We start from the raw sequence: 20,440 nt of genomic DNA on the forward strand, positions 1-20,440 counted from the left end.
GACTTGAGTTTTATTTTTACAATGATCTAACTGCCAGGGCAGCAAATTCAGCCTTCGCTCTAGATTCTTTCCAGCTTACGTATTATCCTCACCATCTCTGCCCAGGGGAGTTATTTATGCTTTTTAACGGGCACTGGAGGTGGACATGCCTGCGTCCAACTGGCAACAAGAGGTCGTTCCCGCAAAGTCGCCCGCCTCAACGGAAGCAGTCCCGAGGACCTCTGGGCTCCATGTCTACGTACGTGCCCCAGAAAAGAAGGGGTTTTTTAGAGCTTTACGTCAAAGCACGGGCCTGGAGGCCAAGCAGAACATCCCCGATGGACCTGGCAGGGATGAGCCATTCTAAAAATTATAACGTATGAGGAAGCCACAGTGCACACGAGATTTGGAGAGAGAAAACTGGCCTGAGGGCAGGGGGGCTAAGCTGAAGAAACAAAGATGCAGGACACTGAGATGATTCAGGCTCCAGGCCTCAGTAATCTGGCTCAAAGTCTTAAGGATGCTATTTGATTAACACCTTTTGGTGACTGCTGAACTTCCTAAGCGGCGAGTGTGCGAGCGATGAGCTCTTACTGCTCTGCTCTCTGTACTCTGCACCTGGTGCCTTGGGTGTTACTTTGCTAAAACTTCCAATACTTTCAATTAAAACGTAGCAAAACCATTAGTTGTGATGTCTTCATGGCAAGCAATTGCTCTCCCTGACTCCTTTCTTCACTGTGGGATTCTGCGTAATTTATGGACCCCAGTGAATTATGTAAAGAAAACCCAGACTCAGACTTGATCAGCTTCCAAAGCATGAAGAGAGCAGTTAGCTTCCGACACCTTCGGTGGGGAGGGAAGTCGGTGCTTTTCTACTCTAGGGACACAAAGAAGCGGTGACACGTCCAGAGGCGGACAGGGAGCTTGCAGCAGGGTGCAGGACGGACCCAGGCCCTCGGACTCGCATTTGTCGGGCCGAACCACATGAGAAGACTCCCTTGGGCAGCGCTCCGCCGCCACCCTCCCTCTCTCCCTCCCGTCGGCTGAGCCCCCTCTACCTTCCTCCCCAGCTGCACAGGGCGGGCCTGTGGCAGCGCCGCAAGATGAAAAAGGAAGAGAACATCAGAGGAACAGCGGAGAGCATCTCCTTAAGAAAATATAGCTAATTCGTTGCTAATTATGCAGCCCTCAGGCCTTGCCTTATCCAGCAGCGTGGGCGTCACACGAGAAGGGAGGGAGCGCGGCAGGGGACGCGCGGAGGACGAGCCCACGGGGCCCTGGAGGACGGGTGACGGTTAGGGCACCCCTGCAAGGCGCAGAGGGGCACTCGAGCACCGCGTGCCGGCCCGCCTGCACACAACTGGCAAATTCTTCGCACGGGCGGCCTCAGAGAGCAAATCGGGGCGGCACGCGAGCCCCGCGCCAAGCCAGCCCCCACGCCGCCGAGGAAGCTACACAGAGGCCATCTTCGGCCTGGTACGAAGCGCTGGCAGGGTAAAGCGGAGAACTGTGAATCTCGGCAGAAACGGGGGTTGCGCTGTTATACCCCCAGTACCAAGGGAAGAGGATTAAATAATTAATCACAAAAGCAACCGAGTGTTAACAAGCCGAGCTGGATCAAACCGCATGAAAGATGCAGGAGCTCACCCAGCCTTCTTCGGTTTGCTGACAAGCCTCATTTTAATAACTCCACTATCAGAGCCAAGAGGATACACCACAAACAAACAAATGGATCCCTGCCTCCACCGACTTGTGCTTACACTGGAAATGGGCTTGCCGTCTGCTTCTCCGCCAGGCACGGCTGGTTTTGGAGAGGGGAGAACCGGGAGAGGGAAGCGGCCTCGGCCCCGGGTCGTTGCTGGCGAGCCAAGCGTGCAGGCAGGGGTCCTCTGGACGCGTCGCCTGCTCTCCTTGCAGGTTTAAGCGCAGGAGGAACACGCAGGCAGAATGGCAAGAGCAAAGCCACGGTGCTGGTTGGGTGCCATCTCTACGCAGCAGACCCCGACTAGGCAGAATTTAGCAGCCGAGTCCAGTGAAGCGTAACCAGTAGCGGTAACAGCCTGCATATGAGATGGAAAGGGAAATACAGGAATATGCCTCACCTCTCTCCTGGATGGCTCTGCCGAGGACAGAGATTTCCACCGTTCAGGTTTCATAGTACCCTGCATACAGCACTGTCCCCGTGGTACAGGGCCCAGCACAACGTGCTATACAGTGTTGGGCCTTAAACACACACCCCATGGGCTCACCGCACACCAGACCCAGCCAGCACAGCTCAGAGCCTGTCCTTCACCAGCTTGTTAGGAGCTCTTAAACATCAGTGTTTCCACCACAGTCTTTTGACCTATTTTTATCAGTTTTTTTTCCATCGTACAATGAGAAAGGGCTGTGTCAGCTACTGTAAGACCATTTGGGCTCCATTATGCCCAGTAGAAACAGCAAAAAAACCTCTAAATAATCATATCTGCTGCTTATACAGCACCATGGCTTCCAAAAGGGCTTTGCAAAGTTAAGCTGATCGACAGACAACAGGCAGAAATATCCTCAACCCATCACTCAGCTGCATCCACAGTCAGAAGGGAAATAAGGATCATGCTTAATGGTACACAGGAATACATGAAATTCAGGGGTACCTGTACACTCACTGCAGGATATCTGCACATACACTACTCATAGGAATCCTCTCCAATTTGTTTTGGTTTTAGTATCTTTAGTCTTTAAAGGCTCACTAGACCAATTTCCAAGCAGTTGAGTGTGGGAAGATGAGGTCAAATATGACCATGAGATGGGCTTCTCAAAAACAGGCTGAGTGATTGTAAGGCATCACTTTCATGAAAAGACCTGTGTGCCGAAGTCAGCGCAATGCTTCTGAAAATTCCCTGTATAAAACCCAAAGCCCTTTCTGTTCCACCAGGACATTAGCATCACAAAACTTGGTTAAACTAAAGCTGCTCAAGGGAAAGTCATAACCTAAAACAATACTCACACTTACCGCATTTCCAGTCTCTGAGCATCAGACTATTTCATGATCCTAAGGGCACCTACACAGCCATACCCTACAATCCGTAATCTTCAATATAGTATATTATACCAGAAAAAAACAAACAGACCACAAAATCACCTTCTCTAGCACTACTGGAGAGAGTCCAGCAGAGGGTTACAAAGATGATGAGGGGACTGGAGCATCTCTCCTATGAAGAAAGGCTGAGAGAGCTGGGCCTGTTCAGCTTGGAGAAAAGAAGACTGAGAGGAGATCTCATCAACGTATACAAATATCTAAAGGGAGGGTGTCAAGAGGATGGGCCCAGACTATTTTCAGTGGTGCCCAGCGACAGGACAAGAGGCAACGGGCACAAACTGAAACACAGGAAGTTCCATCTGAACATGAGGAAAAACTTCTGTACTGTAAGAGTGACTGAGCACTGGAACACGTTGCTCAGAGAAGTGGAGTCTCCTTCTCTGGAGATATTCAAAACCTGCCTGGACGTGATCCTGGGCAACGTGCTCTAGATGACCCTGCTTGAGCAGGGAGGTTGGACTAGATGATCTCCAGAGGTTCCTTCCAACCTCAACCGTTCTGTGATTCTCTGTTTGCATCTCTTACTAAGATGGGGAAAAAAGTGAATTTTGTGTGAATTTTTCCCAATCAAGGCATGAAATCATATGGGATGAAGAACCGCGGCAAACAAGAGGATGCTGCGGGATGTGCTTGCAATTGCATAAGACGGTATCATAGAGCAGATTGGGATAGACCGCTGAGATATGGTCACCAGTTCAGAATTTACTCAGGCACTTGCTGGTTTGGAGGAGCTTTGCTGCAACACTTTGACGATACATAGGCTGAATATTTTGCATTTCTGTACATAAAACCCCATTCAGCCAGAATGAGGTTGCGTCCCTTGCGGTACATCATTTACATTAAAAATTCCCCGGCTTCTCAGCATTACTTTCATGTCCCGCCACCATTTAGATAGCAGAGGCATATGTATGTGTGAGGATAGACAGGAGGGAGTAGTATCTTTTTTAAACATTCATTGAGCTGGAAGCGTGGAAGATGCCAGCATACAAAGGGTTTAACTGATGTGGAAATGTAGCTCTTTGAGGAGAAGGAAGCGAACACCAAAACTGGTTCAGTGCAGCTAAATTAGTCCCCTATGGGCCAGTGGTAACAGAAACCTTCAGTCCAAATAAGGACAAGTGAAATACTCAGCAAATTCAGCATTTGATACTTACACGCAGGGGAAAAAAGTGGTGAAACAGTTGGAAAACGACAGTATCGCATTACCCAAGCTAATGTAAAAGTGCCAGACGAAGTGGTTGTTGGTAAATACTCTGGGTGCAGAGAGCTTCTGGTGGCACCACCACTGATATCTCCAATGTTTCCTAAGAGCATGGCTAAAATCAGTGTCAGAGATTGTACCACATCACAACCACCCATTGGTCAGGACGGTTACACCGGGCTCCTTCCAGGCTCCATGGCTCTGAGCAACTTTCCTTGCAGCAGTGGCAGGGAGCCAGGGGGAAGATGCCCAGCACGGACCTGAGATTGTTCCCTATCCACCCTGAGGAGCTCCGGGATGGGAGTGATCACAGGGGATCCAGGCTCCAACTCCTATGCATATGCGAGTGGGAGGCTCTCTGACAAACCTCCCCTTATGACCCAAGGCCACTTCTAAAGACCTCCAGCTTTGAAGGGATTTCAACAGCTCCAACAGCTCCATTAAGGGGAAAGGTAGCGTTGAAGAGACAACCTTAAAGATTCAGACCAATGCTTCAAGGCCTCAAAAGGCCTGAGCCAAATTGCAGGTGTCCAAACTAGGGTGCACAATAAAGCCTACAAATAAAACGGGCCTCAGAGCAAATCCCAGGCTGATGTGGTCACAGTGTCCTTGACTTCAGCACCACTACGTAAGTTTACACCAGCTACTCGATGACGTTTTTCGTCTTCACCAACCCAAGCACTTCACCATTGGGCACCTGGAGCCGGGCGTCTGCGCGCTCTGGTCAGACGTGAGCCACGCACCCTCTGCCCAAAGGGCAATACCTCAGCCCATCCATCCTGTGTGAAGCAAGACTGTACAATAGGATGGCAAAACCAACACAGCAATGGGCTTCGTTTTCTACTGCTAGCATAACCGGTTCTTCACATATACCCCAGTCAGCTTTCAAAGGCTGGCGATAGCCAGTCCTCAGGTTGACCTTCATCTGATGGCCTAGAAGTAGGAAAGGGACCGAGCTCTCATTGGGTACCTACCTAGTTTAGGGAGCACTGGCCCAAGACTGCACCCAAGCCATATGCCTTTTACCAGCAGCAAAACGGACATACTGCTGGGTCAGGGACTGTGCAGGGTTCAGTTGTCTCCCTCAGTTCCCAAAATCAGGGTGGATCTGACCACCGAGGCTTTAGCTGTCCATGCCTCCCCTGCACTGCTTTGACCTGAAACCAGCACTGCTCCATTGAACCAAACGATATTACATCAGCTAGACAGACATGCAGATAATGCCGGAACTTATTCAACATACCAAAAGCTCAGTTCCTGATTGCTTTCCAAGAAAAAGATATCAGAAACACTACCGTCATTTTAATTCACTCTATGGGGGACAACAAATGCATTTAGTCATTCAAATGGGTCTGTTTTGTTCCCGTCCTAAATTTCTTCAGTTTTTGTTCTTTCCAGAAAGGAATGTATAAATGTGGGTGCTCTAGCACCTGGATATTTTGAATCATTTTAGTATCTACTATTAAGATCATTGCTTGAGGACAAAACTATAAGCAGTGGCTGTTTCCAGGGCATGAAGGGAGTTCATCAGAAAACATGAGAGAAGATTCAAAGACAGAAAATGCATAAGAAATGAAATGTTCTGGGAAAAAAATGCTTGCTTTATAGGAGGAACACAGACAGTATCTATTTAAATTCCTAGCTTTCTAAAAACATCTAATTTTTATGAATGCTCAACTACATATCATAATAAACAAAAAGGAGTTATTTCTCCCTGCTTTACTAATCTGGGATGAGTTTGTCAAAGAAAAGACCCTGCCAGTATCTCTAGGATGTAAGAACACAGGTGTTGCTAATATATAAGGACAGTAGCTGGTAAGTTCACTAACTGAACGGTATTTTATTTTCCAGCTGGGATTACTGTACAGATATCAGATAAACACAGCCTTGGAGACCTCACTTACTGGCAGAGGAAGAATGACTTCAGGAAGAAAGGCCTGCATTATTGGATCCATATTTCTGTGTGTGTTTCTTGTTGCACTGGCAGAAGATCTGAGTGGGGAAATATCTTTTTTGTTCTGCAAAAACTGCACTTCTGTTTTTTGTGATGATACAGAGGCTTTTTATAGCACAGCTGATAACCTAGAAAAAACCCAGAGACTGCAGTTCCAGCTCCTGGTCTAAATCAGGTACAACAGGGATCTGAACTGGGATCTCTCCCTTTCAGGTGAATGTCCTAACCACTCAGTCACTGCCTATTTCTCAAGGAAACTTCCCTTGCTCTTCAGGCTGACTTTTGGTTAGAAAGCTCATCCTGGACTCATGAAGGAGTTTCCAATGACAGTTACATCAGAAATCTATAGATCCCATGGATCTAGGGGGTTGGACTCTCCCTTTTAACTAGAAAATTTCCAACTGCCTCCATTTGCTGGACTGCTCACACAGGTTGCAGAAGACCTAGGCAGAAAGCAGAAACACTGGGAGAAGGACACTGCCATCCTCAATTTCAGACATACCAGTTGTGTCCCTAATTTCCCAAAACATTTAAAGGCATGCAAACATGCTTTAAACAAAACAAAACAAGATATAAGAAAGCAGAGAGAAAAACAGAGTCATCTGCAAAGCCTTTGACTTGAAAAGGATTATATTTCCTCTTGGTTACATGCCAGTCAGCAGAGAAAAGACTGCATCTTCTCATTGCGAGCCAGCAAAAAAAGCCAAGACGAGCATGCAGTACATGCAGTCTCTGCTAAGTTCATGGTTAGGCTGAGGTATCATTGTGAAAGCACGTTCACACAAAAATATCTTGGCAAGTGTTGACTTTTAATTGCTTTTACTCTCTTGCAATGCATTTGCCCATAGTGCAACAGATGCTGATCTACGAAGGGCAGCACAGTCAGAGCAGCAGCCATAGCATGGAGCAAACAACCGGAGGCCAGCTAAATGCTGGACAAATGTCCAAAGCACTCAGTTCTCCTCAGGCATGTTTTCTTAGTAGAAAAAGGAGAATATGCATGAGGAAAAAGCATTATCTGATGACCGTCCCTGAACAGCCCAATCCCTTCGGATGAGAAGGCACATTGGTCATGAGCATACACTGTTTATTTGAAAAGGCAGTTAGTTTCCTTTCAGTTTTGTGTTTCCTGAAATAGCCTGTAAAAAAAAAAAAAAAAAGCAGACAGATGTCCTGGGGATTGATAAATCATGCGGCAACACAGTCCCTTCCCTGCGCCCTTCCCTTATCAGTTATCGAGTCCCAAATTATGCACTGCTGTTGATTTCCCTGGCTTTGTGCGAGTTATCCGGCTATAGTCTGTAAAGCAAAGAGAGCAATAGGCAGAGAGAAAAGGAAATCGCTCACAAAAAACTAGGTTACAATAACCCTCAGGGTCCGAGGGAAACCAAGAGGAGGAGAAAAGTTCAGCACTAGGCTGTCAGCCTGGGCACAGATGCAATCCTGACGCCGGCGCGCGTTCAGCCTGCCCAGGCTGCACCCAAAGGCAGAGCGCGGCACATCAAAACGGGCAACAACCACGAAAGAGAGCAGAGCTTGTTGGGGAAAATGAAGTGACGCAAAGGGGTGGGGTCAGCCCAGCCGAGGTGTCACCACAGTGCGTTTGTTAGGAGAAAAGTTTTTATAAGAACTGTACTAAAAGACAACAACCGTAATCCAGCTCGTTTCAGGATGTTGACCTGAGGACAAGGCAAGTCATGTCCTGCACATGCTGTTTTCTTTCCCTAGAGTATAGCAGGATGCAACTAGTTCATACAACAAATAGCACGGGTAACCGAGCTGCCTCCATCCCCAGAGACCCCCCGACACCAGCCCTGCACGCTCTGCTAGGGAACAGAGCGCTCCTTCCACCCAAGACCAAAAAGCCAGTGCAACGTATCAGCAGGAAGGAGACGAAAGCTGGAGGAGCATCTCTGGCTATCAGCTAGCTGCTGCAACAGCATTGCACCTGGGCACCATCAGACTTGTTGGAGCTAATTGGAAAATGACCCTGATTTTAGCCTACAGCAAAAGCCAATCTTAGTTTTCTGATTGTGCCTGCAACATATTTTTGGCTAGCTTACAAAATGATACAGAAAAACAACAACAACAAAATCAGACCTTTGTACCTTGCTAATCTGTAGCCTCATTATAATCTCAGGACTCCACCAGGCTGAAACCTCGCTCCACACTATTTCGTTGTCCTGTCTCTTATGTAACACACTGCTAAGATATTTTGTTAGTTAATTAAAACATGTCATTTCATCCACCAGCAGCTCCATCAAAATATGAAACAGAAACCGAATTTCATCCCAGGTATTTACACTGAGACAGGGTAACAAGCCTAAATAGGCCAGCAAGGAAATAAAATATCTTATATTAGTGGTATCACTCTGTAGAAAACCAGAATTCCTGCCTTCTTAGCCCCAATCTTGGATTTAAAGGGAAAAAAAAACACACAACTCTTTCATGGGTGAACATTGCAGAAAGAGGTGAAGGAAGAAATTTCATTTTTCCTAACGTGGGGTTACATTTCTGTCTAGTTGCTTGAGCTGCCATACTGGAGGCACAGAGGGGCAGGCAGTCTGATAGCAGTCCTGACCTTAGTGACTTTCACTAGGAGGTAGAATGGCATCATAGAAATGTTACTGAGGATGCTCAGGTGACAATTTTAGGCTTTCAATCCACTCAATTCAATTTGGTTGGATTTTCATGAGGGAAAAAAGAAAAAAAGTACTTCCTGCCACACTGCTAATAGAGTTAAAAACCCCACCAATTTCCTTGACCTGGCCCTCAGGCACTGGAGCAGACTGGACTCCAGACCGGCTTTCTGCATATCCCCTGTGAAGTCCAAAATAAAAGAAGTGCGATTTGGCACATCCCCACCAGCATGCACAGTGAGGGGAAACCGTGCTAGGAGATCAAGGTGTTTCCTCAATATAAGTGATGGCTTCCAGCCTGCTTCATGTTATTCACAGACCTAGAAGAAACAGGCAAGAACCTCGCATAGCTACATACAAGGAATGGAGTTAGTAACAAAATATCTCAGTATCTCACTTACTAACCAGTGAAACTTCTTTAGAGACATGGTTTTAACATCCAACCCCCTTTTTGGCAGCCTGCAAACAACAGAGATAGAGAAACCCTGGACACAGCTTGTAAGCAGAAAGACACTAATGCTGAAATAATACCCAAAAAGTATTGCTTGTATTAACCCTAGAATTATTGCATCCTACAAACTTTGAGGAATTTTGTTTTATTTAAATAATAGTTAGTTAATAATATTGTCAAACCATACACCTGAACGTGCTTACTATCGCACCCTGCGCATTGGCCAGCGGTGACCTTGCTGACTTTCTGCAGCTTTACAAATTCAAGGCTCGATTTTTCTGTATGCAGTAAAGCATGAGAAAAGTCACCCGAGACAAGGAGTTTTTTTTCCCCTCTGTTCTCCAAAAATGCCTGGCTGAACCTGTAACCCGCAGATGCAAATCAGCAGCAGCACTGCGCTGCTCCCCAGCCTTGTGTGATTTCCTGCATGCCATGCCTGGCTTATATTTTTAAATAAGCAAACCAGAACCATAAGAATAAATTTATGTCCAGAGCTACTATCAGTAATATTAAAATGACTCTTCAAAGCTCCTTTTGAAGCTCTCGATGCCTCTGCACCAGGTTCAGTATTTGCCCACAACGACACATCCCTCTGCAAGGAGCCTATCGACCGGACGAGCCAGCGCATTTCTGCTGGCAAGAGCAGCTCCCCTTTCCCTACAGCAAACATCCCCGACGGCATCAGTGTGGCCTCTGTGCCCTCCTAAAAAATATCCTCGAGTTCTGCCTTTAATTTGAAAGGCTGCCAATAACACACAATACAGGATCAATAAACGCATTGCATGAGGACACCGGGAGGATTTCCCTGAAGGTGAGTTAGGAAGAGAGCTGAAGGGTAAAAGAGGTTGAGATGAAGACAGGTATAATGCCAAAATCAGTGCTCAAAGGCAGGAGTCAAGTCTTTCTGGCACTTGCTCCCATCTCGCACGTACTGTTAAATTGCGGTTGGCCTGTAGGAGATGGGCAGCCGTCCACCTTTCAGCTCCTGAGACTTTAGAAATCCCATTTTCAAGCTTTCTCTTCGCTATGGTGGGAGCCGGAAACATCGTTCCACCTAATGACTCTAGCAGGTCAAACTTGGAGAATATCACAGGACTCAATTAAATAGCAAAAGCTGGCAAGAGCAAGGGCATTTGGAGCCATATCTGTCAGCAGGAGCTCCAGAAGGTCACTCTCCTCAGCACCCCTCTCTCTCAGAGGTGGGTAATTTCTGCTATCAATCCTCCCTTAACGAAGGCCTCTTACAGCTCCCATCCGCCATTAGCTCATTACCCTTCATTTACCCTGACCTCATTAAAGTACAATACCCAGGTAGGCTCTCCCCTTCCTATTTACAGCCAGGTAACTGCTTTGTCCATCTTATCACACATGGGTGAATGACCAGTTATCTTCGCTAGGGGCTCTCACCACAACCAGGGAACCACAGATTGCCCCACGCCAACCATAACAGGGGTCTCAGATGACTCACACCGCTCACAAATGCTAGAGGTACTGTACAAAAAGCCCAACAACTAGCTTTTATTTTCCAAAAATAAAAAAAGAAGAAATCTACTATCTAGGTATTCCCACGGGGAAAGTAAAAACTGTTTTTCTTCTGATTTTGAAAGCTGTTTTTGGTGAAAATACTCATCTTGACTGAAAAAAAAAGTTTAAGACAAGTGTTTCAACCAAAAGGTTCTGGGTTAGGATAAAAGGTGTAAAAAAAAAATGGAAAAATCAGTATTTAGTTAGTGAGATGTTTAAAGAAACTGAGATATGTGGGTGAAATTAAAAAAAAAAAAAGGGGGGGGGGGAAGTATCTTGGGCATCAACGAACAGTTTTTCAAGTCTATTTAGGCTCCTGGCTGCTGCTGGAATGCAGCATGTTCATGCTTAACTTCCTTTTGAAATCTTCCTCCTACTTCTCAAAACCGATGGTCATTAGGGCATGGTAGGAAGTGTCCTTGACCGAGGCGCAGCAGCCCTCCAGCCAGCTTTGCACAACCTTGCTGGAAGAGACGGCTCCTGCCTCTTCAGGGCATTTGTCTTGCCAAGAGACTGAAAAATCAAAAGGGATCAGGCAATGAAAATATTTAGGGAGCTTGCCTTTTTAGGCGCTTTTTCTTTAATTCTACTAAGCACCTACCTATTCCTTTAGCCACCTCAATATCTGCTGCTTAGACACCTTCGAAAGCTACCCCATCCCCATCACACAAAGGGGAACGAGGTCCCTCTCCCAAATGTCACTGCCTGCCGGCACCTTACGAAGTTGGCCCTTATGCTAGTTGGCATCACACCCGCGTGCCCGGCTGAGAGCAGGGTTGCTGCCCCCATGCACTGCCATCTCGCCAGGCACTTGGCCCTCAGCCGGTGCTGAAAGGCACTGGTCTTTGCTCCATCACCACTCTGCCAGAGTCATATCCCCTCCGCAGCCTAGAGGAAGGTGAGGCATGAGCTGAGGCCAAAGCAGCTGTGCAGAGCTGAGAGCAGGTGATATCCACCTGGGATGCTACTATGTCAGGCTGAAAAATGGGCTTCATTAGGAAGCATAAATAAAACATGCCTGACCATTAGTTATTAATGAATTATCGGAAGGGCTGAAGCGTAGCCGTGCTTACAGAAGAGGCATCACAGGCAGGCAGCAGCATGCATTGCCAGCCTGCTGGCTCGGGAGCTCTCCTGTGTTTACCGGTGCCCTGCTTTTGTTGCTGGAGAAGGAACAACCCCATAAATATTCACTGCCACCGCCTCTGAGATGTCTTCCGCTATAAATATTTAGATAAGAACACAAACCCTGCAAGGCAACAATCATCCTGAAGAAAAGGTGGCCAAGAGAAGGAGCAGAGCAGAGCAGTCACAGACCCAGGCTATGGTTTCCAAGACTGTGGGTTCAACCTCTGCACCACAGCAGCCTTTTGGGGACAAGTCTGGCTCCTGTGGGGTGGCTTCCCAGCTGCAGAATAAAAACTGCTTCCTTTTACTGGGGTGCTCTGGGTCTGGAGGATAAATGCAGTAATAGCTGTTACCTGCTCCAGTAAGAGATGCTCCATAGGACTTCTCGTTCCAGCACTTGGCTGCGCCTTGGGCTGGGCACCATGCCACTAAATGAAACCAGTGTTCATCCAGTGGGGGTTTTTGCTTCTTATCAAAGATCCAAAATATTTCTTCCTCTTCTGCAGGGAGCAAATCTGGTGGGGACAGAATACCAGTCACGGAAATGCTCCCTGCTATGAAACCCAACCAGGGTACTTCATAGCATGATGACACTTCATGGCAAAGAAGGCAACATGTCATGACAGCTTGTTCCTCATTCCTGGGACTGATTTCCCAGGAATCACAACAAAGACACACAAAGAAAATCTAACACCTTTCTACATTGAAGGGGACACAGTACCTTCCATCTATAAGAGCCAAGACAGTAATTTGGAAACTCTGGATCTCCTGATAAAAGCTGCCTTGCCAAAAACTCATGATTTTATCACAAATCTCATGTTATTTGGAAGTTTTTTGGAACACACAGTTTGGGGTTTTGTTTGTTTTTGCTTAGATATTTTCTCAGTTCCCATTCTAACACAAAAGGAGGAAGAACAAAAGGCAAAACAAAGCACCTAGTAGTAAGAGTGCCTCAGTGAAGCTTAAAAGACTAAAAAAATTCAAAGGTAAATAAAAGGAAAGCAGAATGTATATGTTCTTTTACAAATTTTGATGTCTAGTGTGTTCTCAAAATGATAGGTTTCGACAAAATAACAGTGAAAAGCCTTTTTTCACTCTATCATCATTCACACCACACATGACAGGAATTAGAGTAGACAAAAATAAATACGCTTTAAGCTCAAGTATCTCAAACTAAGTTTTTCCTTTTGCCCAGTAACCGTGTTCAGGCCTCTAGGCCTGTGCCATGGTGGCGTCAGCACCGTAACCCCTTGAGCAGAAGGAGCGTAGCTCTCAGGCTCACCAGCTCTCGCAGGACAGCCCCGACCTTGGGCTGTGGGAAGCAGAGAAAACTGTCAGTGAGTACACCTTTAAATTGCTCTCATTTGCTGTTTTTCAGGCCTACACATGTATCTGGTTAATGATGTAGGATCTCAGCTGCTTCCATTTACTTATTTATACTATATAGTTGATTTGCTCCAGTAACTGAGAGCCACTAGGGAAGCCAGCCACCACCCTTCTCACCAAATAGATTTAAGCTGGATCTGCAGCTCAGCTGCACTTCCAGCAAGGCTATACAGAAACCATGGCAAGGGACATCCTGCCGTAGCATGGTTACGGGGGCAACAACCCATCCAACGCATTTGCTGCCTGGCAGCTGGGGCTTTCGCTAGTGCTGTCTGGCATTTTCACTGCAACGGGAAAGCCCACTGTTATTGAGAAAAGTTTAATTACTGTATTTGATAAGGGATCGTTTGCTCCTTGGGGCTCGTTCTTTTCAATAGCAGCATCTGCAAGGGATCACAGGACACCGCAGGGGACGCGGGAGTCCCAACGCTGTATCAGCCGGGCCGGCCAAAGGCACCCGCAGCACTGGAAAGGAGGCAGTGCTGCCTGGCTCCAGCCAGTCGAATGCCTGCCAGATTAAGTGCAAACATTTCCCATGCCAGGGAAAACTCAAGGGCTCAGTGAGAGAAGGAAAACAGGAATCCAGGAAGATCGATAGCAAGAATTTCTCTCTGAAGGGGGGAGACAAGCTGGGGAGGAGCAGGCAGACTCTGAGCAGCGGAAACACCGCAGGGAGCTTGGGGAAAGCTTGCCTGGGAAGAGGTGGCAGGCAGCCTCCGAAAAAGGGTCTGTCATGAGGCAGGGAATGGCAGTTAGTGCCAGGAGATTTGGGGCAATCTATCAATCCTCACTTCAGTGAGGATATTTAAACTTAAAATGCTTAATTCCAACACTGGGCATCATTGCTGAGGTTTGAATCCATTAAATTATTATTAAGTAGGACCCTGAACCCTTGAGCAGAAGGGGTAACTCCCCTAGCAGATACCCTGGCTGCCCAGGGCAGGTAGAGCAAAACACACTCTTGGGACACAGTCTTACCTACCTGCCTGGATTAGAGGCCAGACGGACATCTGGGCTGGGCTACTTTCATTTACACTTCCCTCTCTGGATCCATTTGCTGTGTCTTCCTTTCTCTTTTTGAGACACAGACTGACTGAATTATTGATTTAAGGTAGTTGGGCTGTTTAGGGCCAAATAACAAATGCTTTTCCCAGGCTTGACCATCCCCTGGGTTACAACAGATAGTTAGAAAGTTCGTTTTTGAGCATTTACAGATGAGAAACGCAGCATTTCAGGCTGGCATAATTCACCCCAGTTCCTGTCCTTGGTTGCTCCCCAGTCACGATGGGTTCGTTCTGGCAGGAACAATACCGAGGCATCAATTATTTTTTGCTTAGTCTTTTGGGGATGTACTTTAAACATCAGCTGTCCCAAAATACAGAAGACAAGTAACAGCATCTCTCTCTGGCTGTTCATTTCAAAGCTCTAGTCCCAAAAGCCAGTTTCAGCTCAGTTTAATCCTTGATCAAAGCAGTACAATTTAGCACTGGATTAGCGATTCTCATATTTAAATCTGCCACTAAGAAATGCAGGTGATCTAAGCCAACCCTAAATATTTCAACCAAAGCCACTGAAACTTTATCAGGTAGCGCAGGAGTAACGCTGCTTCTAACCCTCCGTACCATCTCAGGCTACGTTTTCAGTGTTTTAAACTTAGGCAACCTGTGTCCTGAGCCAGACAGGACAGTCTTCCCTAACTTTCCTTGAAAGCTGCATAAGAAAAAAGCTCTCAGCTTATAACACCATTGCCTGTTACTTTAGCATGCTTGAGCAAAAGAGCATGCCAGGGGAGAAGAACCAGAAAAACTAACATGGCATCAAATCTTCTCCTCCGTCTCACCACTAAGAGGGACCCTGGGGTAGTGTTTGATCCAAAACTATCACCATAAAGGTTGAAATGAAATCCTGCCTGGGATACCCTATCTGACTGAGAAGACGGTCCTAACTCCAGTGCAGAGAGATGCTCACAAAGTCAGCTACCCTGCTCCAAATGAGGGAGGAGAAGAAACAAAGAAACATCAGCATAAATTATCAAAGGCAAGTGACACCAAATAACAATTCATACATTAGAAATAAACCCAGATCCAAGGCTGCTGCTGCAGGAAGGTAACCCCTGGGTAAACGTGCCGTTGCGCGCAAAGAGCACACGACACCACCTTGCTAAAGCCCTAAGTCATTTCCTTGGTGGACCTGGCAGTACCTGCATACCTACCGGGGAAGGCACACAGCAAGGCAAGCAAAATCCCGTGTGCTTCCTGGCTCTCTTAAGACCCCAGGAACCAATATAAAGCAAAGCAGTCTTCAGGCTGTTGCTCTGTGCTGGGGTCAGTCCAAGAACTGCAATTGCAATCTGAGCAAATGCTTCTTTACTTACTACAACAGCCATGCTCAAGAACTGCACCCCAGACTCACCGTCTGATCCATCTCTGAACATAAGCATTGTATTTTAGGCCCTTTCCTTTGCTACCAAAGTTTAGGACCTGCCCGTGTCCTGACGGAGTTGCAGTGCGTCAATGCACACATCTCTGCACCAGCAAGCAAGTCTCTCCCCCCTTCAGTGAGGGAAACAGCTGAGTTTGTCTCTACAGTGAAGCCTGAAATCAATAATATCCAAGTTACGCTGAGCCCTTAAAAGCTGTTGTTCTTTAGAGATGCCTGTAAAAATGCAGGTCAGCCTCTTTTACACAGAAAGACTTTGATCTGCTGCAAGAGTGCCCAGCAGCTGGTTGCTGAAGGGCTCCCAGGCTCCGGTACAGCTCCCACGGGTTACAAAAGGCTCCAGGCCCCATTAATATGCAAACTTTCCTGAAATCAAAGACAACAGCGATGTGCACCGAATGCCGGCTGCAGAGCGCCGTGCAAGCAGAATGCTTTGCAGCAAGAGGAACCTCCACCGTGGAAGTTCGGAAAACCAATTTAACACTATCAAAACTAAACTGTGGGCAAGGGGCATAGGCATCCACAGTCCAGCACAAGAAACTTCTTGGATTTCCATCACGTGCGATGTTGCAGGATTATAAGAAGAAAAACTCTGTCTTGTTTCAGATTAACTTATTCTGAGATCTACCTCAAATATTACCGCTTCTCATTTCCCAAATCTTCTTGAAGTTGATTTCTCCCTGGGCACTACTGACACATTTCTGCCCCGCTTTTCACCCCGCACTCATCCTTTCGGCCCACTCCCCCTGGGGAAGGGCGCGCGGGTGGGACAGACTTCAGGACTGCCAGACAATATCCCGGTGTCCAGCAAACACCAACCTGCTTCTCCCTGTAAAGTAAGAGCTTCCACATGGGAGGAGGGAAACCTTGTCAGACTCTGAGGCGTATCTAAATCTACTTTACTGCAATAGCAACCGTGGCAGCTGGATAAAATAAAAATCCGGAGAGTCAAAGGAAAATATCTCGGAAAAATATATGACATGCAGGAAAGTAAAATAATCCTCCTCCCCCCCCCACACACACCAATGGGGGAAAAAATCAATCACAGACCACATATAATTTTTCCTCCTGCCCAGCTACCGAAGACTAAACACTCAAAGTAGTCCCCTCCAAGTCCCTCTTGCAGGCAGGAGCAAGCCGCTCCACTCCTCACCGTACCTTTATTCCTCCGTCTCACCACCCCTAGCCGGCACTTGAGCGAAACGGCAAACATCTCCGACCGCAGCCGCCAGGGCTTCGCTCACATGGCTCTGTGCAGCTTCTCCCTCTGCACCTCTGCCTGGCTCTGCGAGGGGCTGCTGGCTCTAAATTCACGTCTGCTTACTGTGAAACTGAGTCGTGCTTCAGGCAGTGGCTGAGGGAGAGGGAAGGGTTTTTGGGGAGGGTGGCGAAGATGGAGGTAGAGGCATGGACCCTTTCCAACAATACTTTCAGTGCTGGGCTGTTTTGTTTTGTTATTTTATCCAGAGGAATAAAATCACCAATTCATATTTATGAAACCAATCTCCAGCCTCCTGCTGTTAAGGGCTGGGAATCTGGTAGTACATTAACGTATTAATTTGCAAAGTAATGTTATTCCTTAGCACATATGTGTGTGTGCCTGCACTTCACCAGAAGACTAATCCTGCCAGGCTTACCAGAGCAAAGAGACACAGAGCCCTCAACTTGATGGGACCAAGCTCTAGTGCATGCGCAGCCTGGGCTGTGTGCTGGCAAAGGCCTCAGGAGCAGAGGTCCCCATAAAGACATTTTTCTGCTTAAAAAAAAAAAAAAAAGAAACTTTTCGTGTCAGCAAAAAGCATTGATAAGATCCCACTGGCTGGGGCGTGAGCACAGCTCAGCGCATGGCCAGCAGGCTCCCTTTTTTTTTTAAAAAAAAAAAAAAAAAAGGGGTCTGAACTGGACGCATTGGGGTCACATACCTGTGCGTGCTGCCCACTGCAACTTCAACTGGCCTTTTCTACTGAGTGGAGCCTCACACAATACTTTTTAGCTCTTGAACAAACACGGTATTTCTTGCCCTTTCACTGGGGACTTGGACAACGATGGCAGTGGTTCTCAGTTGCTTCTTACAGAATTCCTGGGGAGACCCAAAGGACGGTCCAGGAACCAGTGGGGAAATCCCCAAACTTTGATTTTACAGAAGAAATCTTCATTACTAAAATCAATATCTGAGAGCTAAAGGGTGCCCACAGTAGATGCTCCATCTGGAATTTGCTAATACAAGACATCTGAGCACCTTATTAAGCCAAACATTTCTGTTGATGCCACAGATGACTTAAGGAGGTCACAGTTTCTTTTCACAGAGCAAATGCAGCAGGCAACACCACCACCACGCTGCATCATTTTAGGAGGCTCCTTAAAGACACAACACAAAATAATTCACCTCTAGTGCCTGATCTTATGCTGTGCTCTGTGGCTGAAACTTTGCACTGAATTACCAGGGTCGCTAAGTCATTTTGCAGGGTGGAAGGACACGCGCACAATTTGGTAAGTTGAAACTCAGAGGCCGGCACAACACCTGGCACCCCGGGAAAGCCTAACGCAGAGTGACCCAGAAAGCTCCCCAGCAAGAAAAGGGCTCACAGAAGGCCGCTTTGAATGCGGGGCAGAGGCAGCGGCTCGGCGCACACAGCATTCCCACAGGAGCTAGCACTGAATTGCAAACTCAAGAATTCCAGTTACAGACCCTCAAACTCAATAAACCCTCAGTGCTTTGGGGATCAATCTTTATGTAACAGCACCAGAGACTTTCTTCTTGACTCAATCTTGCTCTTTAAAATATAAAGCTGAAAGCATTGACAGGTGTATAAGTATATATTCAATATAGATATATTTAAGATGAAACATATACATTTAAAGCCTCATACAACAGATTAAAAGCCTGTTAAAAGCCTGAGCATGTTTGCAGTGCATGAGAGAAGCACTGCAGCTGGGCACCTGCCCTGTGACCGTTTCCAAGCTAGAGACATAGCGGTGGGGTGTCCCCAGGCAAGGGGACATCCCCTTCTGCTCCTGCCTCCAGCACAAGAGCCCACAGGAGCCAATTTCTCTCCCTCTTCCTCTCTCTGCCCTGTCCCTTCTGTCCATCTTGTGTACTTGGACCAGAAGGGCTTTGTGCCAGGGACTGCTTCTTCCCATCGGCAAAGGTAAAACCTGGCACAACAAGGTGCCGCGTCTCAGCCGTGCCCTTTGCACGGCCCACACACCTCCGCCTTACGCAGCACTGCAGTTGCTCCTACCAAGCCAGCAGCAGTTCAGCCTCAGGGTAGCTTGGAGCCACGGCACCATCCTCCAAGCTGGCATAACCCAGTCTGCCACCTGACAGCCTGAATTCCCCTTTTCTTAAGCCCATCCCACTCCTACTTATCCTCCTCCATGCAGACTCTAATGACCGCTCCCTTCCCCAAGTACCGCTTTACAGCACCGAAGCGGTGTTTGCAAGCTGCAAACAGCTGCAGGTACTCAACACTTCAATACATACAAAATTATCCCCATTCCAGACCTCTCAGCCTTTTTATTGCCTCTTTTTGGATTTGGTTCCCCCTTGCAAGCATCTCTGGGGATATAAAGGTGCTAATCCAAGGACTAGCATTCCCTCCCCACCCCAAGGGACCAGACCAGTAACAGGACATAGTGAGATTTCATGCCTCCCTCCACTGTATTTCCTGTATTTGAAGGCTGCTTCCTTCCTTCTGCTGCCTAAATCCATGCATAGCTCCCTGTCAAGGGCTTAAATTTGAATAACCCAATAAAAGCTGAGCAGCTCTCCAAGCAGGAAAACACAGATACTACAGTGAGTCTCACCTGCATTTGGCCCCTATGCGCCATAGAGACACAGCCGGTGTATGCCAAGGGCAACCTCACCCCAAATTCAAGCTCTATCACCCCAGCCAACACAACCACACTGGGCTCCTAAGAGCTTCTCTGCCAAAAGCAGCAGCAGCTGCTGCTGCTGCTGCTGCTGCTGCTGCTGCTGCTGCTACCACCACCACCACCATCCTGCTGAGTAGGCAGCAGGTGAGACATGTGATGTGGCCAAATGAGGGGGGCAATCATCACAGGTGCAACCAATGGCTCATCACCATCGCTGCTCTCTGGGTCAACCCATCAAGTTTCCTGGCTGACATAATAAACCACCAATTTCTCTTGACCTCTTCTGTGGAGTGGCTGAATTGCTTTAGCTGATTGAAAAAAAGAGAGACAGAGAGAAGCTGCTCGCACAGGATGTTTCAGCCATGCTGTAAATGTCTGGTGAGCAAATGGGACTTTAAGCCTTGCTAGGATTATTTTTGCAGACGCCTGGCCTGCAAGTTTGGGTGTTACCAGATAACACGGATCCACACAGAGCCTCTGGTGCTTGATTTCGGTGCCAGGCGGATGCTCATCCCCACCTCCCTACCCACAGTGGCTTCTAAGTCTTGCCCTTTTCTTCTCTCACTTGCACTGTGCAGATGTGTCTCTGATTAATTTCTCTGGAGCTGGAAGTAGAAGAATGTATATGGTTTTTCTCAAACAAAATACCATTTCATACCAGGTTTTGCCTGCTTTAATGATGCTGAAGTACCCTTCTGTACAAACAAGACTAGAGGAACAATGCCATTTCTTATTTCCTCTAGGTTCATTTCTGGGATTTAAGCGTATTCAGACCCAGACCTGA

General features: G+C 47.2%; 1 protein-coding gene across 3 annotated transcripts in view; it reads right to left on the reverse strand.

Annotated features, from left to right (window-relative positions):
- GRIP2 (glutamate receptor interacting protein 2) overlaps window positions 1-20,440 on the reverse strand; it is a 306,845-nt gene that overhangs the window by 123,727 nt on the left and 162,678 nt on the right. The window contains exon 1 of one of the 3 annotated variants that reach the window (XM_009669298.2): window positions 16,939-17,049. The exons of the other annotated variants lie outside the window; for them this stretch is intronic. Within the exon in view, the coding sequence (XP_009667593.1) occupies window positions 16,939-16,993 (55 nt within the window). The 5' untranslated portion in view covers window positions 16,994-17,049. Of the gene's footprint in view, window positions 1-16,938; window positions 17,050-20,440 lie in introns of those variants that run through there. 3 annotated transcript variants of the gene reach the window in all.

The sequence above is a fragment of the Struthio camelus genome, chromosome 14, assembly GCF_040807025.1.
Source record: "Struthio camelus isolate bStrCam1 chromosome 14, bStrCam1.hap1, whole genome shotgun sequence".
NCBI classification, from domain to species: domain Eukaryota; kingdom Metazoa; phylum Chordata; class Aves; order Struthioniformes; family Struthionidae; genus Struthio; species Struthio camelus.